The following is a 19,533-nucleotide window of genomic DNA, read 5'->3' on the forward strand; positions in this document are numbered from 1 at the left end:
AGGTTTTGAAAATCCTTACTTATCACACACACATATATGCACATCACTTACAAGTGCTGTTGTCTAATGTCAATCAGGAGGACTGTATAACATCACTCAAGCAGCCAGATATAGCAACCAAATTCCCTCAAATCATAGCTTACAAGAAGGAAATAAGATAATATAGTCCAAGACTTACTGTGTGAATAAAAAAAGCCAGTTGATAATGGTTAGAATTCCTTTATCATATGTCTATGTATTAGGATCAATGCAATAAAAATTGAATTCTTTTATTGATTTTATGTAGGAAATGCTGATAGTTTTCTCAGACTAGTGAAATTTATGTGGTTAATGCTCCTCTTGAAAAGTTGTAAGTCAATGGCTGTACTGATGAAATTTCAGAGAGCCAATGTTCTGGGAATAAAGGTATGGGTACTGTTGTTAGTGTGAATCCTGGTGGTAGTGGGGAATGTGGACACAATATCGGTAAAGAGTAGAGAAAGATGAGTATGTTGGGAATGCTTGATGCAGATAGCCTGTAACCAGTTATTCCTGAGAAGCAGTGGCCATTGTAGTAGTCAGAAAAGACAGAAAGAGAAGAAAGTGTCTGTGATCCAGAAGTTGACTGTTGGTAAGTGGCTTCATGTCAATCAGCCAGGTGTAGTTTTTCTTTGGATGCAGTCAAGGATGTCTGTGTGTGTAGCTGCCACACTCCATTGTGGGTTTCATCTGAGCATTGAGAAAAAAGATTTTTATCAGTTAAGCCCTGTGAAAAGTCATTCTGTTTTGTATAAATTGTTAATAAAAGTTTTCACGGTTTACATTACCATATCATCTGTAAGGACTCATAAAGAAGTAATATTTTTTCACAACTTTGAAATATTGCTTGAGTTTTAAGGTTTCTAATTAACAGATTAATTGGCTTCAAAGAAGAGTTAATTTCATTAAAAGATATTGAAATTATTTATGACATTATAAAGTAAATAAATAAGATTTTGTATCATTGTAAATATAATAGAGAGGTATCATTTAGTGAAAGCTTATCACAAGCATATGTTAGTATGTAAAGTTAAACGTGGCTTGAGAACTTAATGAAATGCATGGACTGAATGACAAAATAATGAATCGGTTGATACATTTTAAGTTTTCATTTTCATTTTTATTGTTTCAAATTCTAATGGAGAAGAAATATTCATACTTGCCATAAAAGAGTTGTTTAACCCCTAAGTATTAACTGAATGAGAACTATGATGAAAAGCACTCCAACCTTAACTGTTCCACCTTTATACTCCTCTTCTTTTTTTGCAAGCATAGTGTAACCCAGATTATATAAGCCAATGTATCTTTTCCTTTTTTAAGAATGATAGGGTTATTATATGAAGGAGAACTTTTTTTGATATTTGTAACAGTTTAAGCAACCCTATAGAAGTCTTTTTGTTGGCATGGTTTGTTCATTTTTCTGTTTTTTCATCCCAGCATGGGTTAGATAAATATATATTACTGAGGTGTTGATTTACAGCTGGGTGCCCTTTTTGTTGTTAATTCTTACCTGATTTTTTAAAGCAAGGGATGTCCTATTCCACATGTATTTGAAAGTACACTGGACAACTGGTTGAAAGGCAAATCACAACAAACTTCACAACTTGTAGCACACATGCTTTTCATGAGCAGCATTCAAATCAAAAATGTTCAAAGGCACCCACCCCTATATATGTATATACACATACAAACACACATATAATATCACGTGACCACGTGACCGACCAGACCATCAGATGTTGTTACACATTGCTGGTCACAATGCGTTCGCATTGTTTTAGCCTTCGAATGACGCCACCCCGCTGGCTAAGCAAGCAGGCCAACAGAAGAAAGAGTGGTGAAAGAGTACAGCAGGGATCACCACCCCCTGCCGGAGCCTCATGGAGCTTTTAGGTGTTTTCGCTCAATAAACACTCACAACTCGAAACCGCGATCCTGCGACCGCGAGTCCGCTGCCCTAACCACTAGGCCATTGCGCCTCCACACATATAATATATATACGCATATATATATATGCATATGTATACATATACACAATGGTCTTCATACAGATTTTGTTTTCTAAATTCATTCACAAGGCTTTGATTAGCCCAGAGCTACAGAAGACACTTGTCCAATATACTAAGCAGTACGACTTAACTCAAAACCACATGGTTAAAAAGCAAAATTTTTAACCACACAGCTTTGTCTTCAAAGTGATAATTTTATAGCTAGCTCAATTGAGCCAAATAAAGTCCACTTATCATCATCATCTAACATCTGTCTTCCATGCTGGCATGATTTTGGCCAAGCGAAAATATTGTGATTCTTGGAAAGTGTTGACTGAAATCATGTAAAAAGAACTCTCCAGTAGCTTGACTACTTCATCAAACAATAGAAGCTTTGGATTCAACAGACTGTGTGCTATATGCTAAACTATGGCTGTGTATGATGAAGAGGGCAAGTCTTCACAGAAGAAATACAAAAATCAAGTCAGAACACACGTTAATTTGATGAGTTGTTAGGACTAAAGAATTGACAGATTTGTAAATACATGATTTCTTAATTAGGCATAAAACCTTGAAGTTACAGAAGCAGCAACGTGAAAAGTCTTGGAGTTGAGGCAGTTCTTGAGTGAGTGAGAAGAGATTTAACTGTGCAACTGAAGGTGAATTATGGAGGCAATCATTGGAGATGATAAAATGTCATGCTCAGACATGTTAATATGTTTCGTTGTTTAGTTAATGACTACTCTTGGCTGTGTCATATAGTTTACAGTTCAGCATCATCTGAAAGAGATGAAATCTCTACCTTAACTAATTAGCTTCACCTTCTCTTCAAGCTTTTGCTGCATGAATAAATAACTGAATCATAATTCACTTCAGTCAGCTCTACATGTAAGTCATCAGAAAATGGCATGAATTGAGATTATGTTTTAAATGCACGTATAATACTGTAATAATAATAATAATGATAAGGAAGAATGATTTGGATCTTTGTAGTAAGGGTTATATAGAATAATATGGAGGCGCAATGGCCCAGTGGTTAGGGCAGCGGACTCGCGGTTTCGATTCCTAGACCGGGCGTTGTGAGTGTTTATTGAGCGAAAACACCTAAAGCTCCACGAGGCTCCAGCAGCGAATGGTGGTGATCCCTGCTGTACTCTTTCACCATAACTTTCTCTCACTCTTACTTCCTGTTTCTGTTGTACCTGTATTTCAAAGGGCCAGCCTTGTCACTCTCTGTGTCACGCTGAATATCCCTGAGAACTACGTTAAAGGTATACGTGTCTGTGGAGTGCTCAGCCACTTACACGTTAATTTCACGAGCAGGCTGTTCCGTTGATTCGGATCAACCGGAACCCTCATCGTCGTAACCGACGGAATGCTTCCATCCAATACTGTAATAATAATAATAATAATAATGATAAGGAAGAATGATTTGAATCTTTGTAGTAAGGGTTATATAGAATAATAGTGGTTAGCACTGGTAAAATAAAAATATCAAGTGCATTACTCTTATCAAATCCATGTCATCATATAAGAATAAAACAATGTAAAATTATGATTGTTTTATATGGAAGTAGAAGATAATAATGAATAGTTGGCTACTGTAGTTGTTTAGGATAAAGTTTGCTACTTAAAGAAAATGATGATGTGTAGAATAAATTCAGCTGATAGGAGTAGAAAATGTAATGTTTCAGGGTCTTATTATTGCTTCTCCCTCAGAATTCCCAGGAAATTTGGGTAAAAATGTAATAAAAAATTCCCAAGATTGTATTCTATCACCCATGAGTTTGTGAATGTCATCATCATTGTTTAACGTCCGCTTTCCATGCTAGCATGGGTTGGACGGTTCAACTGGTGTCTGGGAAGCCCGAAGGCTGCACCAGGCCAGTCAGATCTGGCAGTGTTTCTACAGCTGGATGCCCTTCCTAACGCCAACCACTCCGTGAGTGTAGTGGGTGCTTTTTAAACCAAATATAAATTATAAAATTGTCTCAAATGCTCAGATAGTTCAAGTATTGGCCTTTTATGCTATTTAAAAATCTTTCACTAAATGCTCTCAGAAGCTAGTACACTTGAAATAGTTGAACCTCTTTTAAAAGGAATAGACCTTCAGAAAAATAACCTCTGCAAATTCAATAATTAAAAGTGCTTTTATTAAGGAAACTGTTACAAATAAAAGTTTGGTTTTTATTGAAGAATGGTTCACATGTAATGATTAGTGAAATAACTAAAAGAAAGAGTAATTCTGGAAAATTCACTCTTTTACTTGTTTCAGTCATGTGACTGTGGCCATGCTGGAGCACCACCTTTAGTCGACCAAATCGACCCCAGGACTTATTCTTTTGTAAGCCCAGTACTTATTCTATCGGTCTCTTTTGCCGAACCGCTAAGTGACGGGGACATAAACACACCAGCATAGGTTGTCAAGCAATGCTAGGGGGACAAACACAGACACACAAACATGCACATACTTATATGTACCACGCAGTGGGACTGAACCCGGAACCATGTGGTTCGTAAGCAAGCTACTTACCACACAGCCACTCCTACGCCTAAAAAAAATATATATCTTTAGATATATATATTTTTTGTGTAATCATGGATGTTAGAATATCTGGTAAATTCTGGAATTTAAGAATGATAAGAATTTATAAAACTTCACTTGTTGAAAAAACTATTTAACTTTTAGAAATAAAGCTTACTGAATTCAAACTTGGTTTGAGAAAAAAATTATTTAGTGATAACTGATAGAGAAAATGCCATGGTTAAATTTGGTTAGGATATTAACTGCAAGCATCAATTATATTATATGGACTTCATTTGGTTGTTTGTGATATTCTTTCTAAGAAAACTGAATCAAATTGCATGCAATGAAGCTACTTTAAAACATGACCTTTGCAACAATTGAACTTAGTGAAATAATATCAACTGCAGAAGACACCATCAACCATTGGCAATGTTGTTGAAATGCAAGAACAATTGTCAGTTCATTTTGTAGGTCTCTAACAAAAATTTTTAAAGACCTACAAAATGAAACCTACAAATACTTCAGAAAGCTGCAATTAATCCATAATATTTTATATAGTTTATTTACAATGTCAGAATGATCCTTCCTTCTTAGAACCTATATTTTTAAAGTGGTGATCAATATGACTTTTCAGATAAATTAATGCTTATCCACATTGCTGAAGCAGCATTAGTACCGATTAAAATTGGGACTGAAAAAAAACCCAAAAAAACTAGATGGGAAAGATGTTATGTCTCTCTCAAGAAAAGGCATACTCTTTACTCTTTTACTTGTTTCCGTCATTTGACTGCGGCCATGCTGGAGCACCACCTTTAGTCAAGCAAATCGACCTCAGGACTTATTCTTTGTAAGCCCACTACTTATTCTATCGGTCTCTTTTGCTGAACTGCTAAGTGACGGGGACATAAACACACCAGCATCAGTTGTCAAGCAATGCTAGGGGGACAAACACACATACACATATATATATATATACATATATACGACAGGCTTCTTTCAGTTTCCGCCTACCAAATCCACTCACAAGGCATTGGTCGGCCCGGGGCTATAGCAGAAGACACTTGCCCAAGATGCCACGCAGCATATTTGTTTTTATTCTGGAAGTATTCAGTCAATAGAATACTTCCATGTTCCTCGTGCTCAGAGAATATCTTAAGAAAAGAACTGAACAGCAAAGGAATAAAAATTTGATCAGAGTGATGAAATATTTAATTACTTTCTTTTCAATTTTGGATGCACTTCATTCATTTTACATTTTGCCATTAGAAATTTTCCTTCAAAATATTGCACAGAATGATCATCAGTTTATCAGAAGAATCCCTTACTCATAACTGAAGCACCCACTCCATCAAAAGAAACTCCCTTATTACAGACTAGTAGTATCGCCCGGCGTTGCTCGGGTTTGTAAGGGAAATAACTATATAAGCATTTTTAGAGATGTAAAGTATAATAGCCATCTCAATATGGCTAACCACAAAGGGATGGGGGTGTTACTGTAGCTTTTTACGTTCTGAGATTTAATAATAAATTTTTAGAGAGTTACTTCCCTTATATATGCCAAAAATGCATTAAAAATGGGAAAAAATGATGGTAAATTTGTTTTTAATTCGTAGACTCATGCTAATACCCAGAAGGGCTCGATATGAATCACGACTATAAGATACCCGGTTTTGGTTAAACTGCACCGCAAAATGTGGGAGTAGTTAGGAATCTAAATCGTAGGAGACAGACAACACACAACCTCACTTTTAAATATAAAGATATTCAATGTTGCAGCAGTTAACAAAGCTGTGTTTAAATAAAAAAAAAAATTAAAAACAAACACAAAAGAACTTCAAATCAACTTATGATCCCAAAGATGAAGATGCTTAGAATTACTGGATACAGAAATGTTGATCTGCTGAAATAGTTCTTTCCCTTAATACTATTCCTCCAAATTCCATCAAAGTAGAAAAAATCCTTTCTATGGTAGGCTCTTTGTTATACAGTTGTAATGAAGTTTGAGCGACAACATTATCAACAATATGTTTATTTATTTATTTTATCTAGTTTCAGCTCACGAGCTGTGGCCATGCTGGGGCACTGCCATGTGCTTCTTGAGATAAAATTATCAATCTTAGTGAAATATTTTTAGCAGTCAGGAAACTTTTATCTTTTTTTCATAAATCTTTGGGGCTTTCTACACAAGTATCCATGTTCTTTTAATGGAATAAATTTCCATATTTATGATTCTTGCTTTCTAATGTCTGAAACAATGGAGGTAAAATAGAAAAAAAAAAATCTTAAGTTTATTTTGTTTTATATTTCTGATTCCTCAGTAATGACAAGTTCCAGGAAATTGACATACCCAAACTCATCCTCTGATAGAGAGAAGAATATATATATATCTATATTCAAGTTATATGCCTAGCTGAGTAGTTATCTATCTTCTGGTTAATCTTGATAGAGCAAACCAATGATAAAAGGCAGTCACAGCCACGACTATCTAATCTTTTTTTTTAGACAGTGTCTGTTCAGGATTATATGATTCGGTGTGTCCTTTTCCTTTTTTAAGTGATAATTTGAGGGTTATTTGACTGTAATCTCTAGCAGGTTAATTTGTGTAGATATCATGTGAGCATAATCAATAGGGTGTAGATATCTACCAAGGGATCCCTATGGTCAGTGCAAAAATGAAATAATAAATTCAGTAATGTATCTGCTGAGCAAATAGTCACTAGTAGGACCCTACCAAAATATAATAATATCTGTAATACAGATATTATAATCAGGATTAATGTGTGTACTTACTTGAGCCTTATATGTAAAAAAAAGCCAGGATTTTTTTTTGAGTTCTTATTCTAATATATTTCAATATTTTAGTATAATTTTTGTCTTTCATCTTTTGGTTAAAATATTCAGTTACTGACAATTTTTAAATGAATAAAATAGACATAAAAAAATAAATATCTCCATATGTTTAATAACAGCCATTTGAAATATACTTTCACTTTATTAGATATGTTTCTTTCACTCCTATGCTGATATTTCCAGATCAATAATATCTTCAATGCATGAATAAATTTCATTATGAAAATGCTTTAAAAACCAAAGCATTTTTTTTTGTTATTTTGTAACTTATTTTTTTAATAAATGATGTTGTATAAATTTAAAATGTTCAGCTCAATATGTACACTTGTCAAAACATTTTTATTTTATTAAAATGAAAATATTATTAATATAGTTTTAGCTGGAGGTCAGACCTGATCAAGCAGACCTGTGATCAAAGGTTATCCAGCCATGACCATCCAATACTATTATTATTTTTGCACACATCAAATGTGTCCATTCTAAAGAAGTTAAGACAGTGAGTTTCAAGAAAATGAGATAGCTGTTTCTTGCAAATTGAGTCTACTCCAGTTAATATTCTTTGGTATAGAGCAGTTGATAGAACTCTACGAAGCTTTTACAGGATCATTTAATGGTCTCTATATAACAGCCAAATTTCCATCAAAACATCCACCATTCTTTAAAGCAGTGATGTAGTTCAAGATTAACTGTTTAAACAAGACAGTTGGTCATTTCCTACATGTTTATGAACATTAGTTTACCCAGTTAGGGTTGAACTAGAGTTTGACAAGAAAAAGGCTTCAGGAGTCAAATTTTGAAATTCATTGTAAATATTTGTGATTTGAATAGTTGTTTAGCCCTAAGTCAGCTCTGATTCCAAAGATCTAAAACATTCCAATCATTATTATTCCAACCTTTTATTTTTTTTTTCAACCATTGGGCACCACGGGTTACATTTTTCATTTTCAAAGACGGTAATGTGTAATTTGTAGGATAGTAGATGGAATGACCACACAGCAGTACATCAAGACCACATCATCTTGAGAAAAGCTGAGAATTCCCAGTGCTGCCAGTAGTTTTGGTCATGAAAAGACATTAAAACCTCCCAATACTAATTGCAAATAAACAAATTTTGACATTGCCAAAAGTCACTTTCCCTCTTTTGCAAGTGTTGGTGATGACTGATTTAGTTACATAGATTTCAGCAGGGTTTGAACACTACTCTTGGACATAAACAGTTCAAAAATATCGTGATTTGTTAACTCTAATTTTCAAATCCAAAGCAAACTTATTTGTCTCAAATAACTACATTAATTTCTAAGACATTCTATCAATGCCACATGTTTTAACCCTTAAGTTTAACCATAAGTTTCTGCTGAAATACACACTGCATTCAGTCCAATTAATCTGGTATAGATTCAGCAATTTAGCATCTTTTCATGTATTTTGGTTCTATGTCATTCTGTTCATGAGGTCCACCATACTAAATCATATAATTATCCCCATCAGTAACTATTATAGAATGCATTCTTACATTCTAGCAATAAATACCAACTATATATGCTAGTTTATAAAATCATCCTCTAAGATCCTACTGTCTTATATAAAAAAAAGCTACATTGAGCTATATACTCTTTACTCTTTTACTTGTTTCAGTTATTTGACTGCGGCCATGCTGGAGCACCGCCTTTAGTCAAGCAAATCGACCCCGGGACTTATTCTTTGTAAGCCCAGTACTTATTCTATCGGTCTCTTTTGCTGAACCGCTAAGTGACGGGGACGTAAACACACCAGCATCGGTTGTCAAGCAATGCTAGGGGAACAAACACAGACACACAAACATATATATATATATATACGACAGGCTTCTTTCAGTTTCCGTCTACCAAATCTACTCACAAGGCATTGGTCGGCCCGGGGCTATAGCAGAAGACACTTGCCCAAGATGCCACGCAGTGGGACTGAACCCCGAACCATGTGGTTGGTTAGCAAGCTACTTACCACACAGCCACTCCTAGTCATAGATAAACAAAAGGATAGAAAATCAAGGCTAGAATGCCTTTGATCAGGGAAGACAAGGGGGTTATACAACAACAGCAATTGTTTGTATAACGTTTGAAACACTTAAGCAAATAGTTTCCATTTCAATGAAGTTCAAAATATTGATATCAACAGTGTCCCATGTGGAGAAGAGTATGCTTTGGATGGAACCCTTCTGTAGAGAATAAACAGACTTTACTTTGATAGAATATGGTCTGTTAAATAGTTTAAAGACAATTATTTTCTTCTAGCATACTTTCAGTCTGAATCTTCAGCCACAATTTGTTTGGATGCCGCTACGTTCTGAGTTCAAATTCCGCCGAGGTCGACTTTGCCTTTCATCCTTTCAGGGTCGATAAATTAAGTACCAGTTACGCACTGGGGTCGATGTAACCGACTTAATACCTATGTCAGTCCTTGTTTGTCCCCTCTGTGTTTATCCCCTTGTGGGCAATAAAGAAATATATTGAGTTGAACCAATCGATAGACCAAACCTCCTTTCAATACTGAAAATTTCAAGTTAATGATTGCTACAAAACAGCAGCTAAATCTCCCTTAAGTCATGCCATACTGTTTTGAATAAAAAAAAAAAAAAGGACATACTACATATTGTCTTCGATATACTGGGACTACTTTGATCCGAGGTTTATCAGCTGGATCAAGAGTGACCTGGGCCTAAACAACAACAACATACTGAAAATTTCATCTTGAATAATTGAATTTCAAACATTTATTTGGAAATTATGGGCTGAAATTCTACCAAAGTACACATATCTTTTACTGTTAAAATAAGTACTTGATGCACTTTAGAGACAAGTACAGTGCTAGTTTGGCTAGCTTGCTGATAGTCCACAAGTGTTTTTTATTCTAATGCATTTTATATAAGTTAACTTGAACAACACATAATCTACCATACTAATGGGAAAACTAAACTAATTTACAATAAGAACTGATTAGCTCATCAAACTAATTATCCCCTGTTATGATAATCACTAGTTATTTATTCATTTATGCAAAAGCAAGAGTTAAGACAACTACAAAATTTACAAGAATTTTCAAGAACTTGGTTAAGGTCAGAAATAAGTGTACAAAGTCACTGCAGGATTTAGACACATTTGTAGATATCGTTATTGTTGTAGCCTTTTTTGCTAAGTGAAAAATATCCTCTGGGAGAGTACACTATATCTGGCTATTTACATGTGTATGTGTGTGAATATTTATGAATATCATCATCATCATCGTTTAACTTCCGTTTTCCATGCTAGCATGGGTTGGTCGGTTCAACTGGGGTCTGGGGAGCCAGAAGGCTGTGCCAGGCCCAGTCTTATCTGGCAGTGTTCCTACAGCTGGATGCCCTTCCTAACGCCAACCACTCTGTGAATGTAGTGGGTGCTTTTTACGTGCCACCTGCACAGGTGCCAGATGAGGCTGGCAAACGGCCTCGATCGGATGGTGCTTTTTACATGCAGTGAATGTATATATATATATATACACACTGTAAAGTTGTTGGTAGTAGAAAGGGCATCCAACCATAGGAACCAGGCCATGAATGAAATGTGATCTTCCAACCCTTCTGAGCAATATTCCCTGAACATATGCTAACTCTGACTGTGGCTACCTATCTAAACCATGCCAGCATAGAAAACAGGTGTGAAACGATTATGATATGTATGGTGTGGATCTTCATTGACAATGAGGATTTAGTTGTTCAATTAAATGAATTTCCTAAACCACAGGCATAAGTACCATTAACAAAATTCCCAAGTAGAATCAGCATGACCCAGTCTTATCTGGCAGTGTTTCTACAGCTTGATGCCTTTCCTAACGCCAACCACTCCGTGAGTGTAGTGGGTGCTTTTTACGTGCCACCTGCACAGGTGCCAGATGAGGCTGGCAAACTGAATGTGACGAGGTAGTTTTTGACTGACATGTACAGTTCACTCACTTGAGCTGCTATACGGTTTCTGTCTGCTCAGATTCACTAGCACAGTTTGGGTCAACTTGAGCATATCGAAAAAGACTTTGCCAAAGATGACATGCAATGGGATCATGTCCAGAACTTTATGATTGTGAAACAAACTTCACCATTTAGTTATATTGCTCTTTTACTGAAATATGCATACCGTCCAAGTGCAGTGAGTGCAGAGGGGGGGAGGGTGAAGAGAGTGGTTTGTTAACTTTTACAATTGCTTTTCTTGGTTCGCACAAACATTTGTCGCTGTTTAGCCCTAGGTCAGAAGCAATCCAACTGAGACCACTTTTTTTTTTTTTCGATATCTAATGCTGGACATTTTATGATCCAGTTTTCTTACATTTTAAAGACGAGATGCTATTTGATGGCAGTTTAGCTGTTATTTCTAGCAGGTCAAACAACTCTCATGTAGTAACATCCAAACAGTTGAGCTTGGTGCTGCATGCTCATGAAATACTCATCAATTTAGAGTGCTGCCACTGTCAGCAGCAGCGAGTTGCATCTGCACTGCAGTACCTTGTCACGGCCATATAGTCTGGAACCATTTGACAGTTTAGTGTACTGGTTACAGACACAATAAGCAATGCCATTAATAGGATGCCAACTGTTGGCCTCTTCCCTTTGTTGATTTTCTTATCCAGTATGTGTGTCTATGAATGATGCTGAAATATACAGAGTAAAACAGTTAATATATCATCTATAAAGACTCTATATGTATATATTTAAAATTTTTTTTTTTTATTGGCAGAAAGTTACAAAAGTGACTCAGAAATCTTGAGTGATTTTGTAACTTTCTACCAATAAAAAAATAATTTGTTTATACTTATGTGTGTGTGTGTGTGTGTGTGTATATATATAATATTATATACACACACACACAAATATATACATCTGAATACACGCATGCATATATATATATATATCTTATTACATGCATGCATATATATATCTGAATACATGCATGCATAAATATATATATATATATATATATATGAATACATGCATGCATATATATGTATGTCCAACCCATGCTAGCATGGAAAACGGACGTTAAACGATGATGATTTATATATGTGTGTGTGTGTGTGTTTGAATTTGAATGCATGTGTGCATGTGCAAATTAGACTTCATCATCATCACTTAACGTCTGCCTACCATGCTGGCATGGGTGCGAGAGTATATGTGTATATATATATATATATATTATATATATATATATATATATATATATATATATATGTGGTGTGTGTAAAAAATTTCTAAAATTTAGAAATATATATTTTAGAAATTTTTTTACACACATACATATATCATCATCATCATTTAACGTCCGTTTTCCATGCTAGCATGGGTTGGATATATATATATATATATATGCATGCATGTATTCAGACGTACATATTTATATATATGTGTGTGTTATTCATCATTTTCCGTGCGCATTTCCGTGTTGGCATGTGTTGGACAGGTTTCCCGAAGCAGTATGTGACAGGATGACGTCCTTGTCCTATGTTGGCATTCTTTCGGTTAAAGTCGCATAAATGTCAAAATCAACAGCTGATTGTTCGGCAATTTCAGAAAAAAGAATTTTTACTTCTTTACTGTTTATTTTTTCATGTCCGTTGTGGAGCCGACATTTGCCTTGCAAGTCCGTGAGGGAGCTGAAAAGGGAAACACACGCTCATACACACCCATTAAGTTCCGTGTCCCTGAGTTGAACAGTGGACCGTCCGCGCGCGCACACGCATTTTACATACATAAATCTGATCACTCGCATGTACACCCGTTATCGTTCCTATACACGTACATAGATAATAAATATATATACATTTTGAGTGTGTGCATGTATACAGATTTGCGTGTGTATAGAGTTGTGTGCTCGCAGTCACGTACATACCTCGATGTGTTAATCGACACAGTAAAAATTTCTCATAGGTCCTACCTGACACGATAACATTTGATTAGATAAATACACCCACCCTCACACACTATATATATATATATATATATATAATATATATAGTGTGTGATGAGGGTGGGTGTGTGATTATATATATATATATATATATGAGTGGAGGCGCAATGGCCTAGTGGTTAGGGCAGCGGACTCGCGGTCGTAGGATCGCGGTTTCGATTCCCAGACCGGGCGTTGTGAGTGTTTATTGAGCGAAAGCACCTAAAGCTCCACAAGGCTCCGGCAGGGGGTGGTGGCGATCCCTGCTGTACTCTTTCGCCACAACTTTCTCCCACCCTTTCTACTGTTGGCCTGCTCACTTAGCCAGCGGGGTGGCGTCATTTGAAGGCTAAAACAATGTGAAGCGCATTGTGACCAGCGATATGTAACAACATCTGATGGCCTGGTCGGTCACGGTGATATATATATATATATATATATATATATATATGTGAGTGTGTGATTTCATTATTAAAAATACGAAACAAAAACAAATTTTGAAAAATATAAATCGATAAAATATATTAGGTTCTGAAAGTTTTGCTGCAACTACAAAAGCAAATTCTCCCATGTACCCCGAATATATCTCATACAGTAACGCCTTTTAAACTTCCACCTGTTCATATGCAATCAAATTGTAAAACACGTTTATACAAAAAAAAGTCAACAAAGGCAGATATGAAAAGTATTTTCTAGTTTTTTAATGAAAATACAGAAATATATTTAATAAACAAGTAAATAAAAATACAAAGAAAAACACTTCGATAATAAATTATTGTATTAAATATAAACTATTTGCTACTAATGTTGCTTGCTATCGCGAATATATACACATATAGGCGGTTTTCTTTTAGTGTGTTTTTTTCCTAATTATTTATATATCCATGTGTAACAATTTATTTGTTATCTTGTACAATGAACCCAGAAAATATTGCTTTACTTTGTCTTTCTGTTTATAAATATAAGTTTGTTGTCAAATATTCAGATATTATATATAAGGCATATATATATAAGAAATCTTTATGATAATTTTTTTTCTTTTTGCTTTAAAATATAATGTATATATAATCTTTTCATTTTCACTTTTTTCAAAGAAAATGAAGATATAAGAAAACATTGTTTTTTTTTTTAAAAGAACATTGAAATATAATCTTGTTTCGTGGGGCTCTTTTTCAAGCACTGTGCATTAACGCTCTGAAGTAAAAACAATTATCTAAGTCTCTAACACACACCAAAAAAAAAAAAAAAAAATATATATCAACAGCTCCTACCTGTAAAATGCAACGATCCTCAAAAATTAGTGACCTAACACCTAACTAAACAACCAAAGTGACTGCCAACCCTCGTTACAAAGATACATTTTTAGTTTCTCACCATCTCTTTCTCTTTATACCTACTACGTCCTTTTCTTCTTATTTTCTACTATCTCTTTTTTTCTCCCGCTTTTCCACTCCTTCCTCTCTATTTCCTCTCCTTCTATCCCCACTCTCTCTCCCTCTTACGTAGTTAAAACAGATTTGCCTAGTGTTTCAACTGTAGCTTGTCTCAGACAATGCCTCGTCGATAGCAACCGATTGCCAGTAGTCGGTAGAAACACAATCTTTGATTGGATGACTGTGAGACTCTAATCACAATTAGTCAGTCACATGGGATTCATCTATAATGAACTAGTGAGAGAGAGAGAGCATGACATTTACTATATGTAGCGTAAAGAAATGGAGGAGCTGAATATCTGAAGCTTTCGATCAACTAAAACCGTTCCCTTGCTCTCTTATTTAATGAGATTTCCAGTTTAGCAATTGATCCAACCGTCGGGGGGATTAATTTACCATTTTTGAGAAGATCAGGTGGATGATGCACAGTGTGGAGTACCTACGATACCCGTTCATCTTTCCGGGTGAAAACAAACTAGCCACTTCGAATTGATCGCCTGGTGCCCTGTGGTAAACCATATCCTTTTATATTTCATGTTTTTATTATAGGTAAGGTGTCCAGGTCACTGATGTTGTAGTTATGAGGCTGCATTGGCGATTTTTCATTATTTTGGCGGTTCTGGTTTCTCTGACATGGGCTGAAGGTAAGTTATTCCATTCAATTATTATCATTATTATTATTGATATCGATTGTGAACAGAACAGGCTATACCCACCTACCTCGATCTCTACTCCCCTCCAAACCCCCCGTGCACACTCTCAAAATATACATAGAGCCCCTCTTGATAAGGATTCTTATATCATCTATAGTTCTGCTGCAACCCCCTATATTTACTTATGTAAATTACAATTTCAATAATTGATTTATAGTAATAATAAATTAACAGTGAAGATGAGTTGGCAGAGTTTATTATATGTGTATTGAAAGTAATAAAGTAAGTTATTTTTTAAAATACAGATTAAGAGAGACGATCTCTGGTTTAGAACACTATCAACGTCTCTATGTTAATTTTTTTCCCCACCTGTACAAGGTTTTCTATTTGTCACATATCCACTACAAGACTGTTACAATATGGCCTTTCTCTAACAGGTGACCACTGATATTCCTGCTTGAGTCTCCTGTGAATACTAATATTTCTCTACCGTGTGTGTTGCATGTGTACTACATAATAAATACACAGTACTTTTTGCTCTGTTAAAACCAATCAACAAATTAATCAAATAATAGCTGGGTTTTTTTTTTCTCAAATAAAAAAAAGACAGAAAAAGTGAAACAATTCATTTGAATAATGATATTACAGTAATTGACAGTTATTCTCCAAAACGGCAATTGTTGATTACTATATTCAAAATTATTTGTATTTCATATTAGTTTTCTTGAAATAATTTGTTTATTTAATATAGAGATGTTTTTTGTTTTGTTTTGTTATTATCTGCAGTAATTAAGATAATTGTATTCTATTTTTTATCAACTTGTAGTTTTTAAGATACATACCTGTGCGTGCTTATGTATGTATATATGTATGCGTGAATATATATATATATGTATATATATATATATGTCTATATATATATGTATATATGTCTATATATATATATATGTATGTATATATGTCTATATATATATATATGTATATATATATGTCTATATATATATGTATATATGTCTATATATATATGTATATATATATGTATATATGTATATATATATATGTATGTATTTCTATATATGCACACACACGTATGTATAGTTTATGTTGGTATGTAGCCTTTGTCAACCTTGATTGACCAGATTTGTAAATTATCTAGCAGTTTAGGGTTCAGCTTGAATTTTCTTAGGTTTTATTCCTTTTTCTTCTTAAACTCTCTATTAAATTTTGTTTCAGAGATTAAAAAAAAAAAAGAAGTTTTTTTTAGATTTTAATTTAAAGCCTTTATTATTATTATTATTAATTCGTGAATACATATTTTTCCAATCGGTTCCGCCCACATAATTACGTTTTAACTAGCTTTTTAGCTTTTACTTTTTAAATTTAAAGCTCTGTTGGTATTGTTGGAAAGACGAAGTTGTCAATAAGAATCAATCGAAAAGTCCGTTTATTTAGTGAAATTAGGTAAATAAATAAAGAAATGGGTGATTTCAGGGTGAGCTCAAGTAAAATTATTACCTCCTATGCCACTGCCACCTCGCTTAGTAATCTATCTAGTCTTTCCGAATAGGCTTGTTTCCTATGAAACAAGCATATATAATGAGAAGTTGTGCTAATTTAAGCGATCACACTAAAATATTCATCGAAAATATTTTTATTTTTAGTTTTCTCATATTTTGTAAAAATTTCTTAGGAAATATCTTTGTAATGTTATCACACCTTTTAACCCAACAGAAATTAATATATGTGATATTGTTGTCCAAGCCCCCATATTCAGTGATGATGATGATGATGATAATAATAATTTCTAATAATAATAGATACCAATTTCAGAGACTGAGTCAAGGTGTATATAGCCTGTTCACCTATTTATTATAATATGTAAGTTGAATGAAAGGATTCACTTTCTGCTATGAAAGACGAGGGGATCGAACGGAAAAAAAATCCTTTATATATTCCTCACACATATTTCCATTTTCCTTACTTCCTTTTACTGTTTATTTGCTCAGTGGTATGAAAACCCCAGTTTCCTCAATCACATTTTGAATACATTATCTCTATATGCACGTAGATAAAATACTTCCTTATCGAAATCTTCATTTATATAGCATAACTGCTGCTTTCCTGAGATTGTGTATGTATACATACGTGTGTACACACACACCAATGTGTATGAGTGTACGCATACATACATGTGAGTGTGTCTGTATGTATATAAACGAACGTGTGTGTGTGTGTGTGTATATATATATATCTATATATAATATATATATAATATATATATATATATATAATATATATATATATATATGTATATATATAGTGTGTGTGTGTGTGTGTATACACAAGCATTCTAACACAGGCTGTAACACATACATGTATATATAATGACATGTACATATATAATTATATACGATAATACATTAGTACAAATACTATTATGCATACATATATAATTATATGAGGATATTTTCATCTATATCTCTCTATATGTGCATATATATATATATTAATGTGTGTATAATCGTATATGTATGCATAATTGTAATTATATATACTTTACATATATAACATTACAGAAAGCTGTATGTGTTAGTGAGTATATATATATATATATATATCATCATATCTATCTGTCTGTCTGCCTATCTATCTATCTGCCTATCTATCTATCTGCCTATCTATCTATATATCTATCTATCTATATATATATATGCATCTTCATATATGTAAATATATCTGTCTATACATATGTAAAAATTTTTATACAGAGAAAAATATATATTTATGTGTTTTAGTGTATATATCTGTCTATCTGTCTATCTATCTATCTATCTATCTATCTATCTATCTTATCTATCTATCTATCTATCTATCCTACTCTCTCTCTCTCTCTCTCTCTCTCTCTATCTCTCTCTCTATCTCTCTCTCTATCTCTCTTCTATCTATCTCCTCTCTCTCTCTCTCTCATCTATATATATATATATATATATATATATATCTTTTTCTCTGTAAAAAAATTCTTACATGTATAGACAGATATACTTACATATATGAAGATATATATATATATATATACATGTATGTATGTATGTGTGTTTATATATTCATAGTGAAAATAGATGTAAGTATAGTCATATATGATGTATACGTATATATATATATATATATATATATATTTATGTGTGTATACATATATGTATATATATATACATGTATATATATATATATATATTATATATGTATGTGTGTGTGTTTATATATACATAGTGAAAATAGATGTAAGTATAGCCATATATGATGTATACGTATATATATGTGTGTGTGTGGTATATATATATATATACATATGATATATGGATATGTTTATATATATATATTTTTGGAAATATAAATTTATATATATCTAATACAGCATATAATATAAATAATATATAATATATACAGAATGTGAATAAAATATATGTATATACTATATATTAAAAATATATATATATATATATATATATATATATATATATATATATATATATATATGTATGTATAATATGAATATTCTGTTTATATGGATATATGTTTATGAAAATTTGTGTGTGTATGTGTGTGTGTGTGTGTAACTAGGTATAAATATATGAATAGATGCAACATAAACGTAACAATATACAGTGTGTGAATACCTACATATGATTTTATAATCATATGTGTACCAATGTAAAATTTTATTGACAGTTATATACATGAGCTTATAAATAATTATATTTGTAAAACTATATATGATTATATTGATGTATGAAAATTTATGAATATGTATGTCATATAAATATATTGCTATACAATATTACACATGTCTGCCTATACATCTGTAATCATCTTGCCATCTACTTATGGATATGTGTTTTATTTAATATATGGATATATATGCTTTTTTCACGCTGATACGAAAAGAAATATCTATACTTATCCACGTAATTATGTGTGTGGTTATGTATATAATATATATACATATTATATATATATATATATAATGCATATGTACACATATATATTATTATATTATGCAATATATACATATATATATAATATATATATATATATGCATATATATATATATATATGCATATA

At 33.1% G+C, this 19,533-nt stretch overlaps 1 protein-coding gene and 1 long non-coding RNA gene across 13 annotated transcripts in view; one reads left to right on the forward strand and one right to left on the reverse strand.

The window, feature by feature from the left end:
• Window positions 1-19,533, forward strand: part of LOC115215626 (tyrosine-protein phosphatase Lar) — a 535,158-nt gene that overhangs the window by 149,317 nt on the left and 366,308 nt on the right. For 4 of the 9 annotated variants that reach the window (XM_036505766.1, XM_036505768.1, XM_036505769.1 and 1 more), the window contains exon 1: window positions 15,017-15,405. In XM_036505766.1, the coding sequence (XP_036361659.1) occupies window positions 15,342-15,405 (64 nt within the window). In that variant the 5' untranslated portion in view covers window positions 15,017-15,341. Of the gene's footprint in view, window positions 1-15,016; window positions 15,406-19,533 lie in introns of those variants that run through there. The other 5 variants (XM_036505771.1, XM_036505773.1, XM_029784867.2 and 2 more) reach the window with 2 other exon arrangements.
• Window positions 1-19,533, reverse strand: part of LOC118764770 — a 226,687-nt gene that overhangs the window by 1,649 nt on the left and 205,505 nt on the right. For all 4 annotated transcript variants that reach the window (XR_005000570.1, XR_005000569.1, XR_005000568.1 and 1 more), the window contains one exon: window positions 179-708. This is a non-coding gene — a long non-coding RNA (uncharacterized LOC118764770). The remainder of the gene's footprint in view (window positions 1-178; window positions 709-19,533) is intronic.

Source organism: Octopus sinensis, linkage group LG9 (assembly GCF_006345805.1).
Source record: "Octopus sinensis linkage group LG9, ASM634580v1, whole genome shotgun sequence".
In the NCBI taxonomy this organism is placed as follows: domain Eukaryota; kingdom Metazoa; phylum Mollusca; class Cephalopoda; order Octopoda; family Octopodidae; genus Octopus; species Octopus sinensis.